This window comes from Acartia tonsa, chromosome 9 (genome assembly GCF_053477335.1).
Source record: "Acartia tonsa isolate MP-2025a chromosome 9, ASM5347733v1, whole genome shotgun sequence".
NCBI lineage: Eukaryota > Metazoa > Arthropoda > Copepoda > Calanoida > Acartiidae > Acartia > Acartia tonsa.
The window spans coordinates 15,495,211-15,515,593 of NC_137268.1; the positions used below are offsets into that span (position 1 = coordinate 15,495,211).

General features: G+C 32.1%; 2 protein-coding genes across 2 annotated transcripts in view; both read right to left on the minus strand.

Moving 5' to 3' along the window:
• LOC145328307 (trehalose transporter 1-like protein) overlaps positions 1 to 3,921 on the minus strand; it is a 45,009-nt gene extending 41,088 nt beyond the window's left edge. The window contains exon 1 of the mRNA XM_080171934.1: positions 3,861 to 3,921. The gene's annotated coding sequence lies outside the window, so the exon portion shown is untranslated. The remainder of the gene's footprint in view (positions 1 to 3,860) is intronic.
• A 2,975-nt stretch (positions 3,922 to 6,896) lies between these two features.
• LOC145327738 (uncharacterized) lies at positions 6,897 to 18,093 on the minus strand. Its single transcript, XM_080171294.1, has 13 exons — positions 17,870 to 18,093; positions 17,719 to 17,796; positions 17,565 to 17,635; positions 17,131 to 17,203; positions 16,835 to 16,888; positions 16,713 to 16,766; positions 16,500 to 16,550; positions 16,358 to 16,411; positions 11,303 to 11,353; positions 11,159 to 11,212; positions 10,335 to 10,424; positions 8,305 to 8,473; positions 6,897 to 7,746 (listed from the first exon to the last, which is right to left on the minus strand). Exons 1-13 carry the CDS (start codon positions 18,083 to 18,085, stop codon positions 7,538 to 7,540), a joined length of 1,224 nt encoding a protein of 407 aa, XP_080027420.1. The 5' UTR covers positions 18,086 to 18,093; the 3' UTR covers positions 6,897 to 7,537.
• Between the last annotated feature and the right edge of the window lie 2,290 nt (positions 18,094 to 20,383).

The following is a 20,383-nucleotide window of genomic DNA, read 5'->3' on the forward strand; positions in this document are numbered from 1 at the left end:
ATAATGTGCAGACTAAATGTCATAGGAATATTTACTAAACAAGGATGACAACATCAATAATGTTTATGGACATACTTACATTTTAGGGACTTGATAATAGAGTTGCTTCGTTTATTACATTATACTTTTTTGTCCCAGGAATCAATATACCAAAAATCAGATCAATCGGATAATTAGATCACATAAAAATTTGATGTTAAAAAAGTAAAAAAATCATCATCTTTAAAATGGACGTACGGACATTTTGGTAATGATTATAGAGTTGCTACGCTTTCTAAATCGTACTTAACTGCTAAAGGAATCACCATGCAAAATTTGAAATCGATAGGACAATTCTAACATGCCTAAATTAACGAAAAAGGCTATCCGTTACGGACGGACGGACGGACCGACCCTAATTATAGAAAAGCTTCGCTTTTAAAAACGAGAAAATTATAAAAACGTAAGAACACAGTAATAGTGTCTGACTGATTATGACGTAACAAAAAAAATTAGCCAATGAGAGGCCGTTATTGACCAATGGTAAAATTTATAGTGGCCTCTCATTGGCTAATTTTTTAATGAGTCAGACACAATTACTGTGTTCAAAACGTAAAAATATAAGGATGGACAAAACAATGTACAGATTATATAGGCATATGTTATAGGAATCTGAACTAAAAATTTCAGCTGTCTATATTTTATAGGAGCTGAGAAAATCACTTCCCCCAATTCATTAATAACGAAGAGATGGACGGACGGATATTTGGAATTAAAACATTAAAAATAGCAGAGAAAATCACATGCTTAACTTAATGATAAGAGCTACCTGTTTATTATGAAAGGACTAAACCTAATTGTAGATAAGTTTAGCTTTTAACAACAACAATGTTTATATCTGAAGCTTAAGATTTTATAAACAACTGAACTGATTGAATTCTCCTTTTAAGAGAAGCACCACATAGGTTCTGGGATGGTTGTAAACTATCTTATTTTTAGATTTAAGCCCCTAGATGTTATAGGCAGTTTTTCTGTCTCCTTATTACTCTAAAAGGGGCGCAGCCACAAGTAAATAATAACAAGGATGACACATCCATGAAATCAAAGCTCTGAAACAATATGACAGACGAACATTAACTCCTATAGAGTGTCAGAACTGAATTTACACAATAAAAATAGTATAGTTTTGACAAAATTGCAATGTAATATAAATTTGGAGAAGGAGCGATGTAGGGGCGATGTAGGAGCGATGTAGGGGCCATCAAGTTGCAATGTAATATAAATTTGGAGAAGGAGCGATAAAGGGGCGATGGAGGAGCGATGTAGGGGCCATCAAGTTGCAATGTAATATAAATTTGGAGAAGGAGCGATGAAGGGGCGATGGAGGAGCGATGAAGGAGCAATGTAGGGGCCATCAAGTTGCAATGTAATATAAATTTGGAGAAGGAGCGATGAAGGGGCGATGGAGGAGCGATGAAGGAGCGATGTAGGGGCCATCAAGTTGCAATGTAATATAAATTTGGAGAAGGAGCGATAAGGGGCGATGGAGGAGCGATGTAGGGGCCATCAAGTTGCAATGTAATATAAATTTGGAGAAGGAGCAATGGAGGAGCGATGTAGGGGCGATGTAGGAGCTTAGGGTCGATGGAGGAGCGATGTAGGGGCGATGTAGGAGCGATGTAGGGGCCATCAAGTTGCAATGTAATATAAATTTGGAGAAGGAGCGATGAAGGGGTGATGGAGGAGCGATGAAGGGGCGATAAAGGAGCGATGTAGGGGCCATCAAAGTACAATGTAATATAAATTTGGAGAAGGAGCGATGAAGGGGCGATGTAGGAGCAATGAAGGGGCGATAGAGGAGCGATGTAGGGGCCATTAAAGTACAATGTAATATAAATTTGGAGAAGGAGCGATGAAGGGGCGATGTAGGAGTGATGGAGGGGCGATGTAGGGGCCATCAAAGTGTACATGTAATATAAATTTGGAGAAGGAGCGATGAAGGGGCGATGTAGGAGCGATGTAGGGGCCATCAAAGTACAAGGAGCTATTAAGAGGCCATGAAGGAGCTATAGCATAGCCTCTTATCATAAGGGGCGATATGAACGCTCCTTAAAAGGGGCTTTAACATCGCTCCATATGATGAGAGGCTATGCTATAGCTCCTTGAAGGAGCTATAGAAAATCATCGCCCCTTATGGAGGGATGTCGTGAAAAGGACTATACCCAAAATGGCAGTGGCACTTTTTTTTCTATTTCCAAGGGAGCTTAGGGGATTAAACAATGGAGGATAAATTTATGTTTTTTATGATAAACAAAATAATCTTTTAAGTAGACTGAAAAGATTGCACATATTTTTAAAGAATCAATATCAATCTCCGAAGTTAACATGCGGCTATGGCATGTAGTTAGAGTAGGGGGAAATGCCTTGGCCCGAAAAAGACACAACAAAGGTCGTGTGACGCACTAGCTAGCGTTGGTTCAGGGTTTCAATAAAAAATTCTTTATTATGTACCCCGTCCTCTAAAAGTTCTTTTTTTTGTACAGTTCATATTATGAACATACGGTTTTCCCCCCCAAATTTTACACATTATTTTTTCAAAGGGTTTATCCATATCTAAACAGCAAAGCTTCAGCCGCGCATAAGTCTCAGATTAAATCCTGCTTGTGTGCATCAAATACGATACTAAAAAGATGGATTTCTATTTTGGATCAGGTTTAGACATACAGCTGAATTTTAAAGTTATAACATGATGATGATTTCACTGAGACTTACACGAGGCTGACGCGCGGCCGCCAAGCTCTGGTTTATCTACTAAAATATACAAAACAGATATCTATAAATAATACAAAGTAGAACGATGTCTGTCTGTTTGTTTGTCTGTGTGTCTGTTTGTTTGTAGCGAAGGATCTCGCTAACCGCTGAACCGATTTTCTTTGGGGGTGGGACACCACCAACCCCCTCAAAAAATTAAAAATACCCCCCCCCCCCAATTTTTTTTTAAAAACTAAAATTAAAATAGGGTGGTTGACTTCCCCCCGACACACAGAAAACTGTCCCGAATTTGTATTAATTTTGAGGAACAAGACTCCAGTTACGTCATATTTTTCTTTCCCGAAAAAGGGAAGGGGGAAAGAAAAAAAGGGAAGGGGGGAAGAAAAAAGAGATGGGAGAAAAGGGGGTTTTCCCCATCTCTTTTGAAGAGATTTTCTTCCCCCCTTCCCTTTTTCGGGAAAGAAAAATATGACGTCACTGGAGTCTTGTTCCTCAAAATTAATACAAATTCGGGACAGTTTTCTGTGTGTCTTCCCCCCCTAATAAAAAAATCCCCCCCCCCCCCCAAAGAAAAATTTTTTTTTTAGATTTTTTTAAAAATCTAAATTACAAAAAATTGGTTTGATCAAACCTCTTGGGGAAAAGCCCCTAGAGGCTAGGGGTGAAGCCGCTAGTTTCAATATAATTCAACTTTGAGAAGCAGTACTATAGTGGTTATTTGTCCTTGTAATTTTTAAAAACTTTCGTAAAATCTCCGTCTGCTTGGCATCTGTCACAGCATGAACCTTAGGTTGGGAGGGGATTCAATACTCTAACGCCTTGTATTGGTTATACGGTTAAGTAACATCCTTCCACAACCAATCCATTGATTGCAGAACCTATGTCTGGAAGTCCTACATGTGCATGGTAATTAGTTGCGCCTGTTTCAGGACCACAACTCTCACTATTCCAGACACAGCAGCAGTAGGTACTGTCTGTAGGGTCTCTAGTATGACACCATGTGGACCAGACCATAAAAAATTACGTCATTCTTTTAGAGGCACTATAAAGATCTTCACCGAAAGCAGGCACTCCGGCAGCGATCAGTAAACAATAATTTAAAACTTTACCTGCTATTTTTTTCTTCTTCAATAAATAATAAAGTTTTGTCATCTCATTTTAGTAGTTCTAATAATTAACAGTTATTTATCGTTTCGTATTATAGACAGCTTTTCAAGAAAAGTATAGTAAAAATTGTAAGATTAATTGCAGTTTTGTTAGACCCAAGGGCCCAAGGGTTGATTTATATGCATAAAGTTATGTTTAAAAGCTTTTGTAATACCTTGTACTATTTTAACAATTTTGATAATCATTCCAAATACAAAAATGTATAACATGTAAATGTAAATGTAAATAAAAATCAGCTGATTATTAATTATTTGTAAATACACACAACCCCCTTTCAAATTAAAAAAAATATGGTAAGGTCTTATGGGACTAGAACTACCAAAAAGGGCTTAACAAAAACTTTTAGAAATTAAAAAGCTATATCATTGTAAATGTGGAGGGGGGTCTAATTCTGAAAATGAAAATTTTACCTTCGACCTGCGTGTTAAAAAAATATGAATAGAAATAAAAAATCTGCTTTACTTTATAGATAATCAGGTAGGGAGAAGACATTGGACTGTAAATTTTTACAGATAATGAAAGTTTTACATGTTCGTTCTTCTATTCATTGGCTAAAAACTTACATTAAAAACTATTACAACAAATTACAATAACAATATTCAAATTAATAATTTAATCTACAGAAAGGATAACTTTGTTTGTTTAATTTCTTTTGTACGCAAATTTATCGTTCATTTTCTTATCCATGAAGGACCCTTGAATATAACAAAGTAGAAAATTATTAAATTTAACTTTTTAATATTAAAACTTGTATTCCGAATGATAATAATCTAAATAGACCATACTATAGATTAAAGTTATTGGTTAAAAAGTTTGAACACTGCTAGCTGGATCCAAGCAATCAGGATTTAATGATAGTGCCCAAAGCTTTACAGCCAAGTAATGAGGGAGGCACCAGAAAGAAAACTTTGGGCACCAGTATAATATGCATTCCCTATGTATACCTATTCACTTATACAATATGTTTAGGTATACCTATTTTTATATTCATTTTCAGTTAGATATAACTATTATTCACTATAACTAGTTGATTTCAACTTTTAGATATAAGTATATTAACCCTATAGACAGGTATGTCTTATTTTAATTTTATTCAGACAGACAGTATGTCTATATGTCTGTCTAGTTGTCTGTCTGTTTCACAAACACAAACAATGTTCTGCTACTAACAAATTTTATCTTGCTTGTTTCTAAAGCTAATATTATTATAATGTCACATAACAATATGAAGGCTTGTATGATTATATTCTAGTGTAATTATTTGATAAAAATATCTTTTGACCCTTCCCGCTTATTTACATTTGTTGTTCAAGTAATTTAACAAAAAATAGATTAGCTATCCTAGGTACAAAGGTGGATGGATGTTGTCATGCTTGTGTAAAAAGATCTCGTAAATAGTTTAATTAAAAATTTAATGATGTTTGTTAGAGTTGGAAGGAGGGGGTAGGTATTTATGGATGGTAGATTTATTATAATTGATAAACAATAACAATAGCAGAGGGAATGTCTTGATCTTAAGCCAGGTGACGTTACCATTGACAGAACCGACAGAAAATTATTTTATATAAATTATCTTTACTAAATATGTTTTAAGATTATTTTTAGTTTTTTTATAATTTAAATTCGTTGCTTTTATGAAACTGTATTAAATCAGTAATATTTTTTTTCCTTGTTTTTTTTCTTTGTTGCTTAGCTACCACCAGATTTTCTTAATATTGGTATCCTATATTAGTTTTGTTAAAATTAGATTTCTGCTGTTTTTGGTGAACGTCGTTAGGTAGACGGACGACGGAGGTAGAAAGCAATTTCGGAGAAAGGGGCTTTCCCTGTTTCCCTCATATCTTTCTCATATCTCTCTTTCTTTATCTATCTCTTTCTCTCTTTCTCATTTCCCTGTTTCCCTCACATCTTTCTCTTTCTCACTTTCATTCTCTATCTCTTTCTCTCTTTCTCATTTCCCTGTTTCCCTCACGTCTTTCTCTATCTCACTTTATTTCTTTATCTCTCTGTTTCTCTCCCTTTCTCTCTCTTTTCTTATTAACTTTACCCAACAATCACTTTATTTCTTTATCTCTCTCTCTCTCTCTCTCTCTCATTCTTTCTTTCTTTCTTTCTTTTCTCATATCTCTCTCTCTCCCTCTCTCTATCTCTTTCTCTCTTCCATTTACCTCAATCTCTCTATCTTTGTCTGTGTACATCTCAATCTTTCTCTCTCTTTATTTCTTTCTAGCTGCTCTCTCTTTCTCTCTCTCTCTCTGTCTCTCTCTCTCCCTCTCTCTGTCTCTCTCTCTCTCCCCCTCTCTTTCTCTCTCTCTCTCTGAATATCTTTATCACTCTCTCTCTCTCTTTTCTCTTACTTTCTGTCCAACTATCTAACTCCATCTCTACCTTTTTCTCTCTCTGTCTGTCTTTATATCTTCTTCTCCCCCCACCCTCTGTTACATATTTCTTCTTTCTATCTTTCCATCCTTCTCTATATTTCTTTCTCTCTTTGTTTCCCTCTTTCTCTTTTCCTATCTTTTTTCCTCACTTTCTCTTCATTTCGCTCTCTCTCTCTCTCTGATGTGATATTTGAATTTTTTGGAATTTTGAGTCAACCAATCAAAATAGGATTTTTCTTTCCTTTCTGAAAACCACTGAATTATCAATACAAGTAGGTATATTGTAAAGCACATTACAAATCCTTTAATAAGTTATGAAAAGTTGAATTCCTCAATATAAAATTAGCTTTTTAGAAACTATATACACGAAAAATTTTAAGGTGTTTTGTCTACTGGAGGGTCGGATTATGCTTCTTGTCTTTATAATTCTATTTATATTACTTTCATTAAAAATATTATTCCCTCAAAAGTAGATGATTTTTATATTTATGAAACTTTTCAAGTCCAAGAATGAAATAGAATATCAATCATTTATATCTGTCAAGAGTAAGTAGGATAAGGATAATCAATTATTCTGTATAATAAAAAAACACCCTTTATTTTACGTAATACGTTATAAGAAATTTAATCATTAAAAATCTAAATACATAGGCAGAATTATTTATTAGGAGCATTATTTGCCAAATGTACCATTTTTCTGCACTAGCTAGATATCTAGACATCTAGGGACTCTGATTTTTTTTTGGCAATCCAGCATCCTTGAATCACCCAACGGACCAAAATAAAGAGTATAACAGAAATTGGAGAGGTTCTGCAGTAAAGTGGTAAACTTGGCAAATAATGCACCATTAACAAGGAATGCAGCATCCATAAAAGTAAAGCTTGTAAATCAATTTGTACGACAAATGAACAATAAATACAGAATATTGTTTAAGAACATACTTTAGGACTTTTTTGTAGAGGTGTTAAACTTAAAATATTGCAACTTGATGTCCTAGAAAACAGATGAGATGATGAATATTGATTTTATCATAAAAAATGTCAAAAGTGAAAAATTTGCATGTTTTAATTGATGTGCTAACTTTCTAGTAATGATTGAGTGATCATGCATAGTAATTCCAACTTAACTTATATAGCAATCGCCATGCAAAGTTTGAAATAGATATAGGACATAAGGATCAGACCAACACTTATGGAAATGCTTCGCTTTTAAAAATAATATAATTTTCAAATATTGGTTAGTAAATCTTGATGATAAACTGAACAACCATATTCTTGGGTCTGGTTTCATCTGCTCCTTTAGCAGGAGCAAGGACTCCTGATATTTTAATGTTTGTACGAGATTTGGCTACTAGGTCACTAGACCAACCACACCATCTATCTTTACCAAAACACCATCGATCATTGCCCCCTGTATATTTTCTTTGATCAATCTTGTGAACATGTCCTGAATACAGATTTCACAATTATGTTTTAATCAACTAAAAATTCTTAATAAGTAAAATATTATGTTTGTGTCTTCGATGAATATATTGAGATAATTTAACTTAAATTTTGATTAATTATGATGCCAAAAGTTACAAACTTTTATGTTTTTCAGAATTGATCATTTCCTAAAAACTAAAGTCCGAAAGTTTTTTATATGTTTGATCATAACATTTTTGGCCATAATTCTGTCAAAAACAGAAATTTTTTTACTCAAGATACTGAAACAGTGTATTTTTAAGCCCGAGTAATCAGTTTTAAAAATCTATCTATTTCATGGAAAACTAATGAATATACTAAAAAATATGCAAATTTTTGTGGAAGTTGGTATTAATAAAAAACTAAGAGTGGAAACATGTAACCAAAAGATGCATCTACATTTCATATTAATTGTAAAATCATCCTAAATGAATAATAAAGCTGATATTCTGAAAATTCAGATTTGCCTTTTTTTTTGGTCCGCAGTGTACATTTAATAATGAATAGTAGCAGATCCTTACTTTTAATTAATGAAACTTACCTGGATCTTCAACCCAATGGCCATGATTTTCAAGGGAGTCTTCTTGATATGTCCAAGATGAACCTACATATCCACCTCGAAGAAATCTACCTTTCCCATTTAGATCTGGAGTGTATGATCCTCTCATAGGTCCATTATTAATTATAGAACCATCACAACTTTGCCAACCCTGTATTAATTAAAATTTAAAATATAAAGTAAGTCCAACAAAAATTAAGACAGTTACTCCTCAACCTTTATTAAAATGTCAATCATTATTTTATTATTATTAGGATAGAATAAACTTTATGTTGAAACTTATTTTGTTCATTTCTTTAAGGTTTTTAAATTTAAGATTATGAAAAAAACAATTTTCATGCTATTTTCGTAGACTTTTATTTGGTTGCTTAATAGTTGATATACACATTAATCTAAAAAGACTCAAAGAAGTTGTATCAACTTTTTTTTTTATAGCTAGCCGGTCCTTTTAGTAAGTAGTAGATGTAAAATTTTTAATAGAATTCAGATATGCAATCGGTTTTTTTGTAGACCTCTTATTTTTTAGTAATTTAAGTTTTAAAAAAAAAATTAAGTCGATTTTAAGGTACTAAAATGCAACAAAAAAAAGAAAGAAAATGGCCATTATGAACAAAAATAGTAAGATCTTTAATTTGACACCTTACTTTTTCAATTCTGTCAGGTAATTATTGAAAAAATCGATTTTTTTAAACCCACGAGAATAAAAACTTTGAACTCAATTTTATCATTTCACAAGTAAAAAAATATGGGTTCATATATACCTTTAGAATCAGAAAAATATTACGAATCCATTGTAAGCAAAATTGAAAAAAACAGTTTACAATATAGTATATAAACTACAATAAAAGGAATTATATGAAAATATCATATTATATTGTACAGGCAACGTCTTAACTTTTGAATTGAGTATAAAAATGGGAAGGGGGTATAGAGGGGGTAAAGAGGGGGTAAAAAAGGGAAGACGATAGTGTTGCCAGAACAAAAAAATACAATTGGCCATATTTATATTTTTATATTTTTTTACTTTTTTTCAATTTTGCTTACAATGGATTCGTAATATTTTTCTGATTCTAAAGGTATATATGAACCCATGTTTTTTATGTCTGTTTCAGAAAATATTTAGGTCTAAAGTTTTTATTCAACCGAGGTTAAAAAAATAGATTTTTTCAATAATTACTCAACAGAATTTTAAAAGTAAGGTGTCAAATTAAAGATCTTACTATTTTTGTTCTTACTGGCCATTTTCTTCTTTTATTTTGTTGCGTTTTAGTACCTTAAAACCGACTTAATTATTTTTTTAAAAAACTTAAATTACTTAAAAAATAAGAGGTCTACAAAAAAACGATTGCATATCTGAATTCTATGAAAAAATTTACATCTACTACTTACTAAAAGAACCGGCTAGCTATAAAAAAAAAAGTTGATACACCTTCTTTGCTAAAAAAGTTGTCTCATGTAAAAATTTACTTTTTGTTCACTTACTTTTTAAAACTTAAAATCTAAAAATCTTTGTTGTTAATTTAAGTAAAATTAAAAATTTTATGCACCCTAGAGTGAAAATGTATAGAGAACAAGGATATATGAAACTTTTGATGATACAATATGAAATAAGGGCTGTACAGTGTACACCCTAAAAAAAAACTTTTTTGTGGGTCTTACTGTTTATATATACTAGCGGCTACGCCTCTAGAGGCCTCTAGGGGCACTTGAGGAGGGGAGGGTCGAATTTGATAACACAATTTCTTATTTCAGGTTTTAAAAGAAAAAGTAAAAAACATTTTTTGGGGGGAGGTAATTTTTTTCTAGGGGCGATTTCTCTTGGGAGGTTTGTGGTACCCTCCCCCAAAATAGTTTAGACCTTCCCGAGACCTATGAGAAGCTACCCTGTAAGGAGAACCCAATCGGTGCAGCGGTTAGCGAGATCCTTTGGTACAAACAGACAAACAAACATCCTGTTACTTTATTATAAGGATATTTTTTTTTAAATCGGTTTAATTAAAGTATTGACCTACCTTTGGTAAAGATCTCTTAGACTTAGTTTGTCCACTCCAAGGAATTATAGTACCAATAGGCAACATCCTGTTCAGTTCATTATGATGTTCCTGTTCAAGAAGTTTAATAGTATCTTGTTTTAAATTATTATTTTCATACATTAAAACACCTTTTGATTTGGAAAGAGATATCAAAAGAACATAAAAAGTTACTAAAAATTAGAATAAATTTGTTTATTATTAAACTTTGTTAAACTGTAACTTTATTTTAAAAAACCTGAAATACCTTAGTTTGAGTTCCGAAAATTAGATAAATAGGATAACTGTTATAATTTTTTTTTTAATCAACAGGTTTAATTAAACATACAGACATTCTGGTAATGATTCTAGAGTTGATATGCTTTCTGAATTATACCTCACTGTTTCAGAAATCATCAAATAAAGTTTTAAATTGATAGAATAAATCTTACATACCTAAATTAACAAAAAGAGGTAACTGTGATGTTTGAACATAAAGATGAATTACAGACTCTAATTATAAAAAAGCATTGCTTTTATAATCAGAGTAGGATTACTAACTCTTTTCAAGTGTTTGAACAATATTCCAAAGTATACCCCCACCCCCTCTTAAAAGTTTTCTAGTGGAGGCATTAGATATTCCTTACATATTTTAAAGAAGAGTAATTGATAAGTCGCGATTGGCTTGATGGGGGATGTACAAATCTTTATCCCTATTACCCACCCATGATTGTAACAAGAAAAGAAGTAACTCAAGAAAAATCCATCAGGGCAAATTTTTAACAGCTTTGAACATGCCCAAACAATATATTGTTTTAATAAACTACCTTATAATTTTTCTCTATTTGTTTTATACTTTCATCTCTCTTTGACAATTCTGCCTAAACATATAAAATATATTGGTAATCATGAAATTTAAACAATATCATTACTTTTTTCTAAATGTTTATTTCAAATTTTTATTTCTGTACCTTAAAATAGTTTTCCAAATTGTTGAATTTGTTTTCCACTTGTGAACCTTGCTATAAACAAAATTTAATCTTTATTTATAATACCAAGTAGAATGATGTCTGTCTATCTGTCCATCTGTCTGAAACTTAAGATCTCAGTGAACTGATTGGCTTCTACTCTTCATGGAATATAGTCAAGTAATAATTTTAATAATTACCCCCCCCCCAAAAAAAAAAAATTCTTTTTAAAACTAAAATTTAACACGGATTTCAGCATCCATAAGTAGGGAAGCTCAAAATTATTAATGGATATCGGGAAAAAATTTACTATAGAGCAGTGTCATAAAATAAACATTAAACTTGATGAGTAGGGAAATCTTGAAACCTTTAAAATTAAACAAGGATGACAACATCCATAAGTAGCGAAGCACAAAAATTGTGGATGGGAATATGTAGAAGTAGATTTAAAGTGTATTTATTAAAATCAAGAATAGATTTATTGGAGAAAATAAACACGAAACCTTGTTTTATTTTGTATGATGAAGACGGTTAAAGTAAATTACATACTAGATGCACATAACTATGGGGGAAAAAATTTGAAACTGTTAATGCAAAAAAGTTTTAAAATTGGACCAAAAATACCAAAGATATGGGGAAATATGTCAAACATTTAAAAATAGCCAAAAACCTGCTAAAAGGCAGTTTGGCCGCCATTGTTTCTTTTCTTAAAACACCAGAAATTTTTGAAAATTGGACTATAAACACCAATAATATGGGTAAAAATGTGATAAATACAAAAATAGCCAAAAACCTGCAAAAAGGCAGTCTGACAGTCATTGTTGTTTTCTTCAAACGACAGGAAATTTAATTTTGATATCTTTAACTGAAAAAATTTCGAAAATCGGACCATAAACACCAAAGATATGGGGAAAAATGTGAAAAATATAAAAATAGCCAAAAACCTGCAAAAAGGCAGTCTGACCGTCATTGTTTCTTTCTTCATATGACAGGAAATTTAATTTTGATATCTTTAACTGAAAAAATTTTGAAAATCGGACCATAAACACCAAAGATATGGGGAAAATTTGGAAAATATAAAAAATAGCCTAAAACCTGCTAAAAAGCAGTTCGACCGCCATTGATGTTTTATAGTTAATTGTGCTCCTTAATGATGGGAATGTTGTCTAAAAATTTCAGCTCTCTATCTTTTATAGGAGCCGAGAAAATCACGTTTCCCCCAATTCATTAATTACGGACGGACAGACGGACGGACGGACGGACATTGTGATTTATAGAGTAGCTTCGCTACTAAAAACTTAATAATGTAGGAAATGAACTAGCACTGGAATAAATACTTGATGGAAATATGTAGAATATGTGCATTTTCAATCCCTAATAATTTCAGCTGTCAATTCTGAATAGGAATTGAGAAAATCAAGAAAATCTAAAAATCTAGGAATCAATGTAGCAACCCAATTAATAGACAAATCTTAATAAACTTGGTGAAAATATGTACAATGTATAATTGATTAATCCCTGAAAATTTCAGGATTCTAACTTGAAAAGAAAATCCCAAATACTTGAAAATCTAGAAACTGATCTAGCAACTCAAAAAAACAGACATATGGACAGGTGGACATTTCAAATTATAGAGTGCTTCGCTACTAAAAAGGGGGAGGGTAGTTGTCTGTTGTATACAAAAAATTGGGTAGTAAAAATTAACCCCTACTCTTCAAGTGCGTAACCGCTAGCAAATACAGGGTGCGGCACATAAATCGAGACATTTTGTAATTTTTAAAGAAATGAACATAAAATCGTCAATTTTAAAGATTTTATTGAATTTTAAAAACTGGAAAGCAAAATAGGTATATGACTAGTAGATTATTCAACAAAATCGCCCAAAAGTCCATTGAATTAAATTCCGGCTGCTGGGAGGCCACATTTCCTTACGAACATGAGTAACCGTCAAATTGACAAAATCCATGTTTTTGCTCTCTTTTGGGCTAGGATTTAGCTACAGTGGACTTTAAGTACTCAAAATGCGTGTCTCGATGAACTTAAGACACACAAAAAATTTTGGGTCAAATTTCCAACTCCTTCCCTGTCTGGCCCTACTGTTTGTGATTTCTTGAGGCTCAAAATCTTGAAAAATCGACCTCATTTCGGCTAGGATTGAGCTGAAATGGATTTAAACACGGCAAAATGTGTGTCTCAATGAGCCTAAGACACCCACAAAATTTGGGGTCAAGATTCCAACTCCTTCCCTGTCGGACCCTACGTTTTGTGATTTTGCGCATTAAACCACCGGCGCATTTGGAATCTGCATTGTTGAACATATGCGCGGCCAGCTCGGTGTACACGTCTATCTTCGTCCAAAGATTTTTTTTGTGCTAAAAGGTCATTACCTAAGCTTTCTATAGTGGGGTCAAACGTCCTGATTGGTCAAGTAGTTTTCGCACCATGGCCGTTTAAAAAATGTCTCGATTTATGTGCCGCACCCTGTATGATATAGAATTAGTAGATTTTTTGTCTAAAACTGCTTTTAGGCATAATACAACGTTTAATACAAATATTGGTTCATGGAAAGAAAACAAAGTCATTCATTAATTAGGACAGATGTCACCTTCCTAGGAAGGACATAAGTAGCTTCCCTTATGTGATAATTTGTTAGATGAAGGGCATAACTTGTCTCCCTTAACAAAGATTTTGCAAGATGGAGGACATAAGTAGCCTCCCTTCACCACACAAAACCTAGCTTTTTGGTCCTTCACATAGCAAAATCTTGCAAAACATAGCAAATTCTTGGAAAACTTAGCTTTTCTGTCCTTCACATAGCAAATTCTTGCAAAACATTGCAAATTCTTACAAAACATAGCAAATTCTGGCAAAACATAGCAAATTCTTGCAAAACTTAGCTATTCTGTCCTTTACATAGCAAATTCTTGCAAAACATAGCAAATTCTTGCAAAAAATAGCAAATTCTTGCAAAACATAGCAAATTCTTGTAAAACATAGCAAATTCTTGCAAAACATAGCAAATTCTTGCAAAACATAGCAAATTCTTGCAAAACTTAGCTTTTCTGTCCTTCACATAGCAAATTCTTGCAAAACATAGCAAATTCTGGCAAAACATAGCAAATTCTTGCAAAACATAGCAAATTCTTGGAAAAACAGATGTCACCTTCCTAGGAAGGACATAAGTAGCTTCCCTTATGTGATAATTTGTTAGATGAAGGGCATAACTTGTCTCCCTTAACAAAGATTTTGCAAGATGGAGGACATAAGTAGCCTCCCTTCACCACACAAAACCTAGCTTTTTGGTCCTTCACATAGCAAATTCTTGCAAAACATAGCAAATTCTTGGAAAAATTAGCTTTTCTGTCCTTCACATAGCAAATTCTTGCAAAACATAGCAAATTCTTGCAAAACATAGCATTTCTGTCCTTCACATAGCAAATTCTTGGAAAACTTAGCTTTTCTGTCCTTCACATAGCAAATTCTTGCAAAACTTAGCTTTTCTGTCCTTCACATAGCAAAACATTGCAAAACATAGCTTTTTTGGTCCTTCACATAGCAAAATCTTGCAAAATAAAGCATTTTATTTTTTAATTTATGAGATCTTAAGCTACAGACAGAAAAACTTTACTTTTTTGTTTAAAGAACAAAATGCTTTTTTTAGCAAGATTTTGCTATGTGAAGGACCAAAAAGCTATGTTTTGCAATGTTTTGCTATAAAAGGACAGAAAAGCTAAGTTTTGCAATATTTTGCTATGTGAAGGATAGAAAAGCTATGTTATGGAAGATTTTGCTATGTGAAGGACCAAAAACCTATGTTTTGCAAGAATTTGCTATGTGAAGGACAGAAAAGCTAAGTTTTGCAAGAATTTGCTATGTGAAGGACAGAAAAGCTAAGTTTTCCAAGAATTTGCTATGTTTTGCAAGAATTTGCAAGGTTTTGCAAGAATTTGCTATGTAAAGGACAGAATAGCTAAGTTTTCCAAGAATTTGCTATGTTTTGCAAGAATTTGCTATGTGAAGGACAAAAAAGCTAAGTTTTCCAAGAATTTGCTGTGTGAAGGACAGAAAAGCTTAGTTTTGCAAGAATTTGCTATGTTTTGCAAGAATTTGCTATGTTTTACAAGAATTTGCTATGTGAAGGACAGAAAAGCTAAGTTTTCCAAGAATTTGCTATGTTTTGCAAGAATTTGCTATGTTTTGTAAGAATTTGCTATGTTTTGCAAGAATTTGCTATGTTTTGCAAGAATTTGCAAGGTTTTGCAAGAATTTGCTATGTGAAGGACAGAAAAGCTAAGTTTTCCAAGAATTTGCTATGTTTTGCAAGAATTTGCTATGTGAAGGACAAAAAAGCTAAGTTTTCCAAGAATTTGCTATGTGAAGGACAGAAAAGCTAAGTTTTGCAAGAATTTGCTATGTTTTGCAAGAATTTGCTATGTTTTACAAGAATTTGCTATGTTTTGCAAGAATTTGCTATGTGAAGGACAGAAATGCTATGTTTTGTGAGGTTTTGCTATGTGAATGACAGAAAAGCTAAGTTTCCAAGATGAAGGACATAAGCAGCCTTCCTAATGTAAGAATTTGTCAGACAAAGGACATAAGTCACCTCCCTTAAGTTAGATTTTGTTAGATGAAGGACATAAGTAGCCTTCCTTAGACCAATTTCCAGTGACTTCTGTCCTAATTAGGAATGACTTTGTTTTCTTTCCATGATCCCAAATATTTTTTATTTGCCCTTTAATATTACTAAAATTCTGAAGAAACTTATTTTACTTGAATTAATTTTTAGACTCATCTAGTTTTGGGGGACTTTTAACAAATTTTTACATTATGTCCCTCCACCCCGCCTAAAAACCAAAGGTATTTTGAATTTCAATACAGATAATAAAGAAGAGTAATTGATAAGTAGGGTTTGGTTTGATGAGGGAAAAAATAACCTTTATCCCTACTTACCTCCCTCTTGATTGTGAAAGGAGAAGAAGTAACTAATAAAGCATCCTTTTGGACAAATTTTTAATAATTGTGAAAATGTCCAAACATAATGTTGACATAATAAATTACCTTAACATTTTTCTCTATTTGTTTTATACTTCCATCTCTCTTTGACAATTCCGCCTAAAAGTGTAAAGCATATTATTTAAATATGTTGGTAATCATAAAATTTAAACATTATAAATATTTTTTTCTAAAAATAAAACTATACCTTAAAAGAGTTTTCCAAATTGTTGACTTTGTTTTCCAATTGTGAAACTTGCTATAAATGAATTTTAATATTTATAAATTATGATATAGAATGAGTAGATTATTTTCTACTACAATTTAGTAAAAATATTTTACTTTAATTCATTTTTAGACTCTTATTTTGTAGGCCAAAGCTTCTGATGAAAACTAGTATATTTCAAGTTATGCAATTTACCTGACTGTCAGAAACTAAAGATCCACATTTACTTTTAATTGTTTCACATTCGTCCTAACAAAGTTTTTTTTAATAATAAGAATATGTTTAATTTTTTCGCTTGATTAAAAATTTGAGTTTACCTTTGAGTTTTTTACAATTGCACTAAACTTTTTCTTTATTTCCTCGAATTCTCCCTAAATTTTTTTTTTTTAGATGGTTACACAACTCATTTTTTCCTCATTTTATTTATTGAATGTAATTGTTTTACTAATTCAATAATTCACCAGTTCCAATTAAGATGTTCAAAAATGAGAATGAAAAAAATATATTTCTTTACAATTTGAATCTTTTAAAGACTTAGGGGGGAAGTAATTTGTAAAGTATTAAAATTGATAACACCAGGAAGGGTTTTAACAAGCTATATCCTTAAAATTACCTGCAATTTAAAATTGCTTTTACATAGGCTTGCAAAAGCATAGCAATCAGTCAACTGATTCACAAAACGCACACTAAACAAGATAATTTTGTTTTGTTTTAATAATCAATTTGAATTTGTATTAAGCTGAAAATGCATTAGAAGTCAACTGCTTGCTGTCAGGAAAGTGTCAGTTTCAGCCGCAACATTGAGTAGAGATAGAGAATTTAGTTTGCTTTGTCTTGTAAACAGGACAGCTCATTAGATTTAAGATAGGACGTAAAGGCAAAGGCTATCCAAAAGTTTATTTTTGTCTCTTACTTTCCCTAATATTGATAAGTAAAAACACACACAAGAAAAAAAGAACCTTACATTGTAATAAAAAATAATACCTTCCTTTAGTAGGTAATAGGGATCAAATGAAACCTGTTTTAAATATGAATTCTTATACTTACTATACAGGAATATTGGTTGATATGTCATAACAATATTTTGGTATTGAAATATATCTTGTTATGCAGCTACTCTAAAAGTAAATAATTCTTATTAAAGTATAATAAAGATTATTTTTGTGTGAATTATACAAAATTAATAGTAAAATATATGAACCTGGCAGGGTATTTCCTTTTCTTTTTCAATGTTGGTGTTAGGAAGAAATTTGAAGAGTTTACATGTTGAAGAATCAAACTGAAATAAAAATAATCATAATACTTTGAATATTAATCTATGTATTCATAAAAGCTTCAAGTTATATCATTACCTCGTAGGTCATTCCAATACACTCATGAATGTTTAAACACTTTTCAAGACAATCATTGTTGCTAATTGTTTCTCTGGATTCACTATTTGGAAATTTCATGCCTACAGTATTGTCAGCATGTTCAAATGTTTGGTTCAGCAATTCACGAAAACATTGCGCATTGACTTTTATGCTCATTAATGAATGCAATATTAATATCATATATTTCATCTTCATAATTCTAAAATACTAATAAATAGAAATGAGAAAAGATACTTATTTTGAGAAAATCTGACGGTATTTTCCCACTTCGGTGGCTGGTAGCTGCCTATAATGTTTAGGATGGTTTTACAGTTAGGGAGTTGAATCCATTTTTATAGAAGCAGAAACATAATCTATGATTATGGTTTGGACCCTATAAAACTGTAATCTACCCTTTCACTTTCCCCTCTCTTGGTGAAGATATCTTCAACGCCGATACGATTTTTGAAATGTAAGATTCCACTTTCAATAGAGGCGAAACTGGAATCATACATTCATGTTTACATATCAGCGTTTTCATAAACATTGATTTCCTTATTTATATCGACATAATAGTAATGTATCATTCTACTTTCAATAGAGACAAAACTGGAATGATACATTCAAGATAACATATCATATATTTAAATCGACATAGTAGAAATGGTACATATTAGTTAGTTTTTTTTATATTTTTATTAGTTTTAAGTTTTTAAGAAAAAAAGGACCTAAAAATAAAGGTTGCTAACACTTAACAACCAGGCCCATTTCCGGACCTTAATAGTTCAACGCTCCCCCCCCCCCCCACATATCATCTCAGCTCCTATCAGAGTTAGATGGCAAAAAAAATTGTGCATGTTCCCTGTTAAATAATAAATTTCCGACTTTAAGTGAGACAAAGTCATTTTTTGCTTACTTCACCCTTTCATTTAACAACTTTCTTTTTAAGGTTAATTAAAATGTTAAATGGTTTTAATTTCCTTATTTTTGAAGCTAGAACAATTTTTTTCAGAAAATTTTTATCTTAAAGTAAATTTTATATTAGAAATCTCAAAACATAAATTTTTTTATTCGTTGGCTTGACAACTTTGGGGACTTTTACTGAATTTGGATCTACTATCTATAATACAAAGTAGAATGATGTCTTTCTGTCCGTCCATCCGTCTGTCCATTAAGATCTCAGTAACAACAGAACCGATCAGATTCTACTCTTCAGGGTATATACCATTACCTATTGGTCCTGTTGTGGTTTTAAGCTATTTTCTTGGGGGGTGGGACAATTTTTATTTTTTTTTAAATTACCTCATGGGGCAAAGCTCCTAGAGGCTAGGGGCGAAGCTGCTAGTACTTAATAACCTAACCATTCAAAATCCAATAAAAGTCCTAAAAGTTGTTAAGCCAACTAATAAGAAAACGTTATCATAAAACTTTGGGGACTAGTGTAATAAACAGTCCATTGTCCACCTCTCTCTTTGCTAGTTCCCAAAGTTTTACAATAACGTTTTCATTTTTGTTTGCTTAACATGTTTGGGGACTGTTACTGAATTTTAATTTTTTAGTTTATTTAGTATAGTGTCAAAACGTTTCAACCACTGAAGGCAAATTACAGTAGGGGTATTTTTGGGAATGTACATCCATTTATCGGCTATTGTCTTAAACTCATCAGATCACCGGTGGCGATAAACTTGAATTAAAGTACCTAGAGGTTTTGGACCAGCTAAGAAGGTAATTTCAGTTCAATGTTCCCTACCTCCCTGGGTACAATAAAAGTTGTCTAAAAGGAAGGGAAAAATGGACGAAAAATTAAATAAATTCTGTCTATAATAACATGAGAAAACAGAATGAGAAGGACAGTAGCACCCTGTAATTGTTATCAGAAAGTCCTGAATGTCCATTTAAAACATTTGACGAAGCTTATTATAATAAGAGTAATGACAATATAAATTGATAAGATACATACAAAATGTTATTGCTTCTAAGTGACGTTTTCTACAAAAAGGGTTGGTAGAAGTCTATATGTATGTCTAAAAAAATCACTCTTATGGTTTGCAGGTTTCTATAACTATGTCTTCATAATAATGCCTATAATAAGGGAGGGTTTAAATTTCAGTAGTACCCAAAGTTTTATAAACATTTGTTGGATTTGTAAATTTTTTTACTTTTATTTAATCTTAATTGGTTGATAAAAACTGGCATTGTCAAAACTAAACAGCCAAGATTAGTTGTTTATTGCATATGTTTTTCCAGTTTTGTTAGTCCTGAAGGGGCGAAGACCCAGTCTAACAAAACTGGTGTTCATATTACAACTTTTTACTTTACTATTTGTAGAAAAATGTCTATAATACAATACAATACATGGTTTCAAGTATGGATTAGACGGGTCTGATCCAGCAGATATTAATTGGTTTTGTAGCCATACTGAAAAATCATAAAAAATCATGGACAGAATGGCGGACAGGCAGAAAAGTGAATTGTAGAGTACCATCGCATTTTATTCTTTCTTAGTTAGTATTC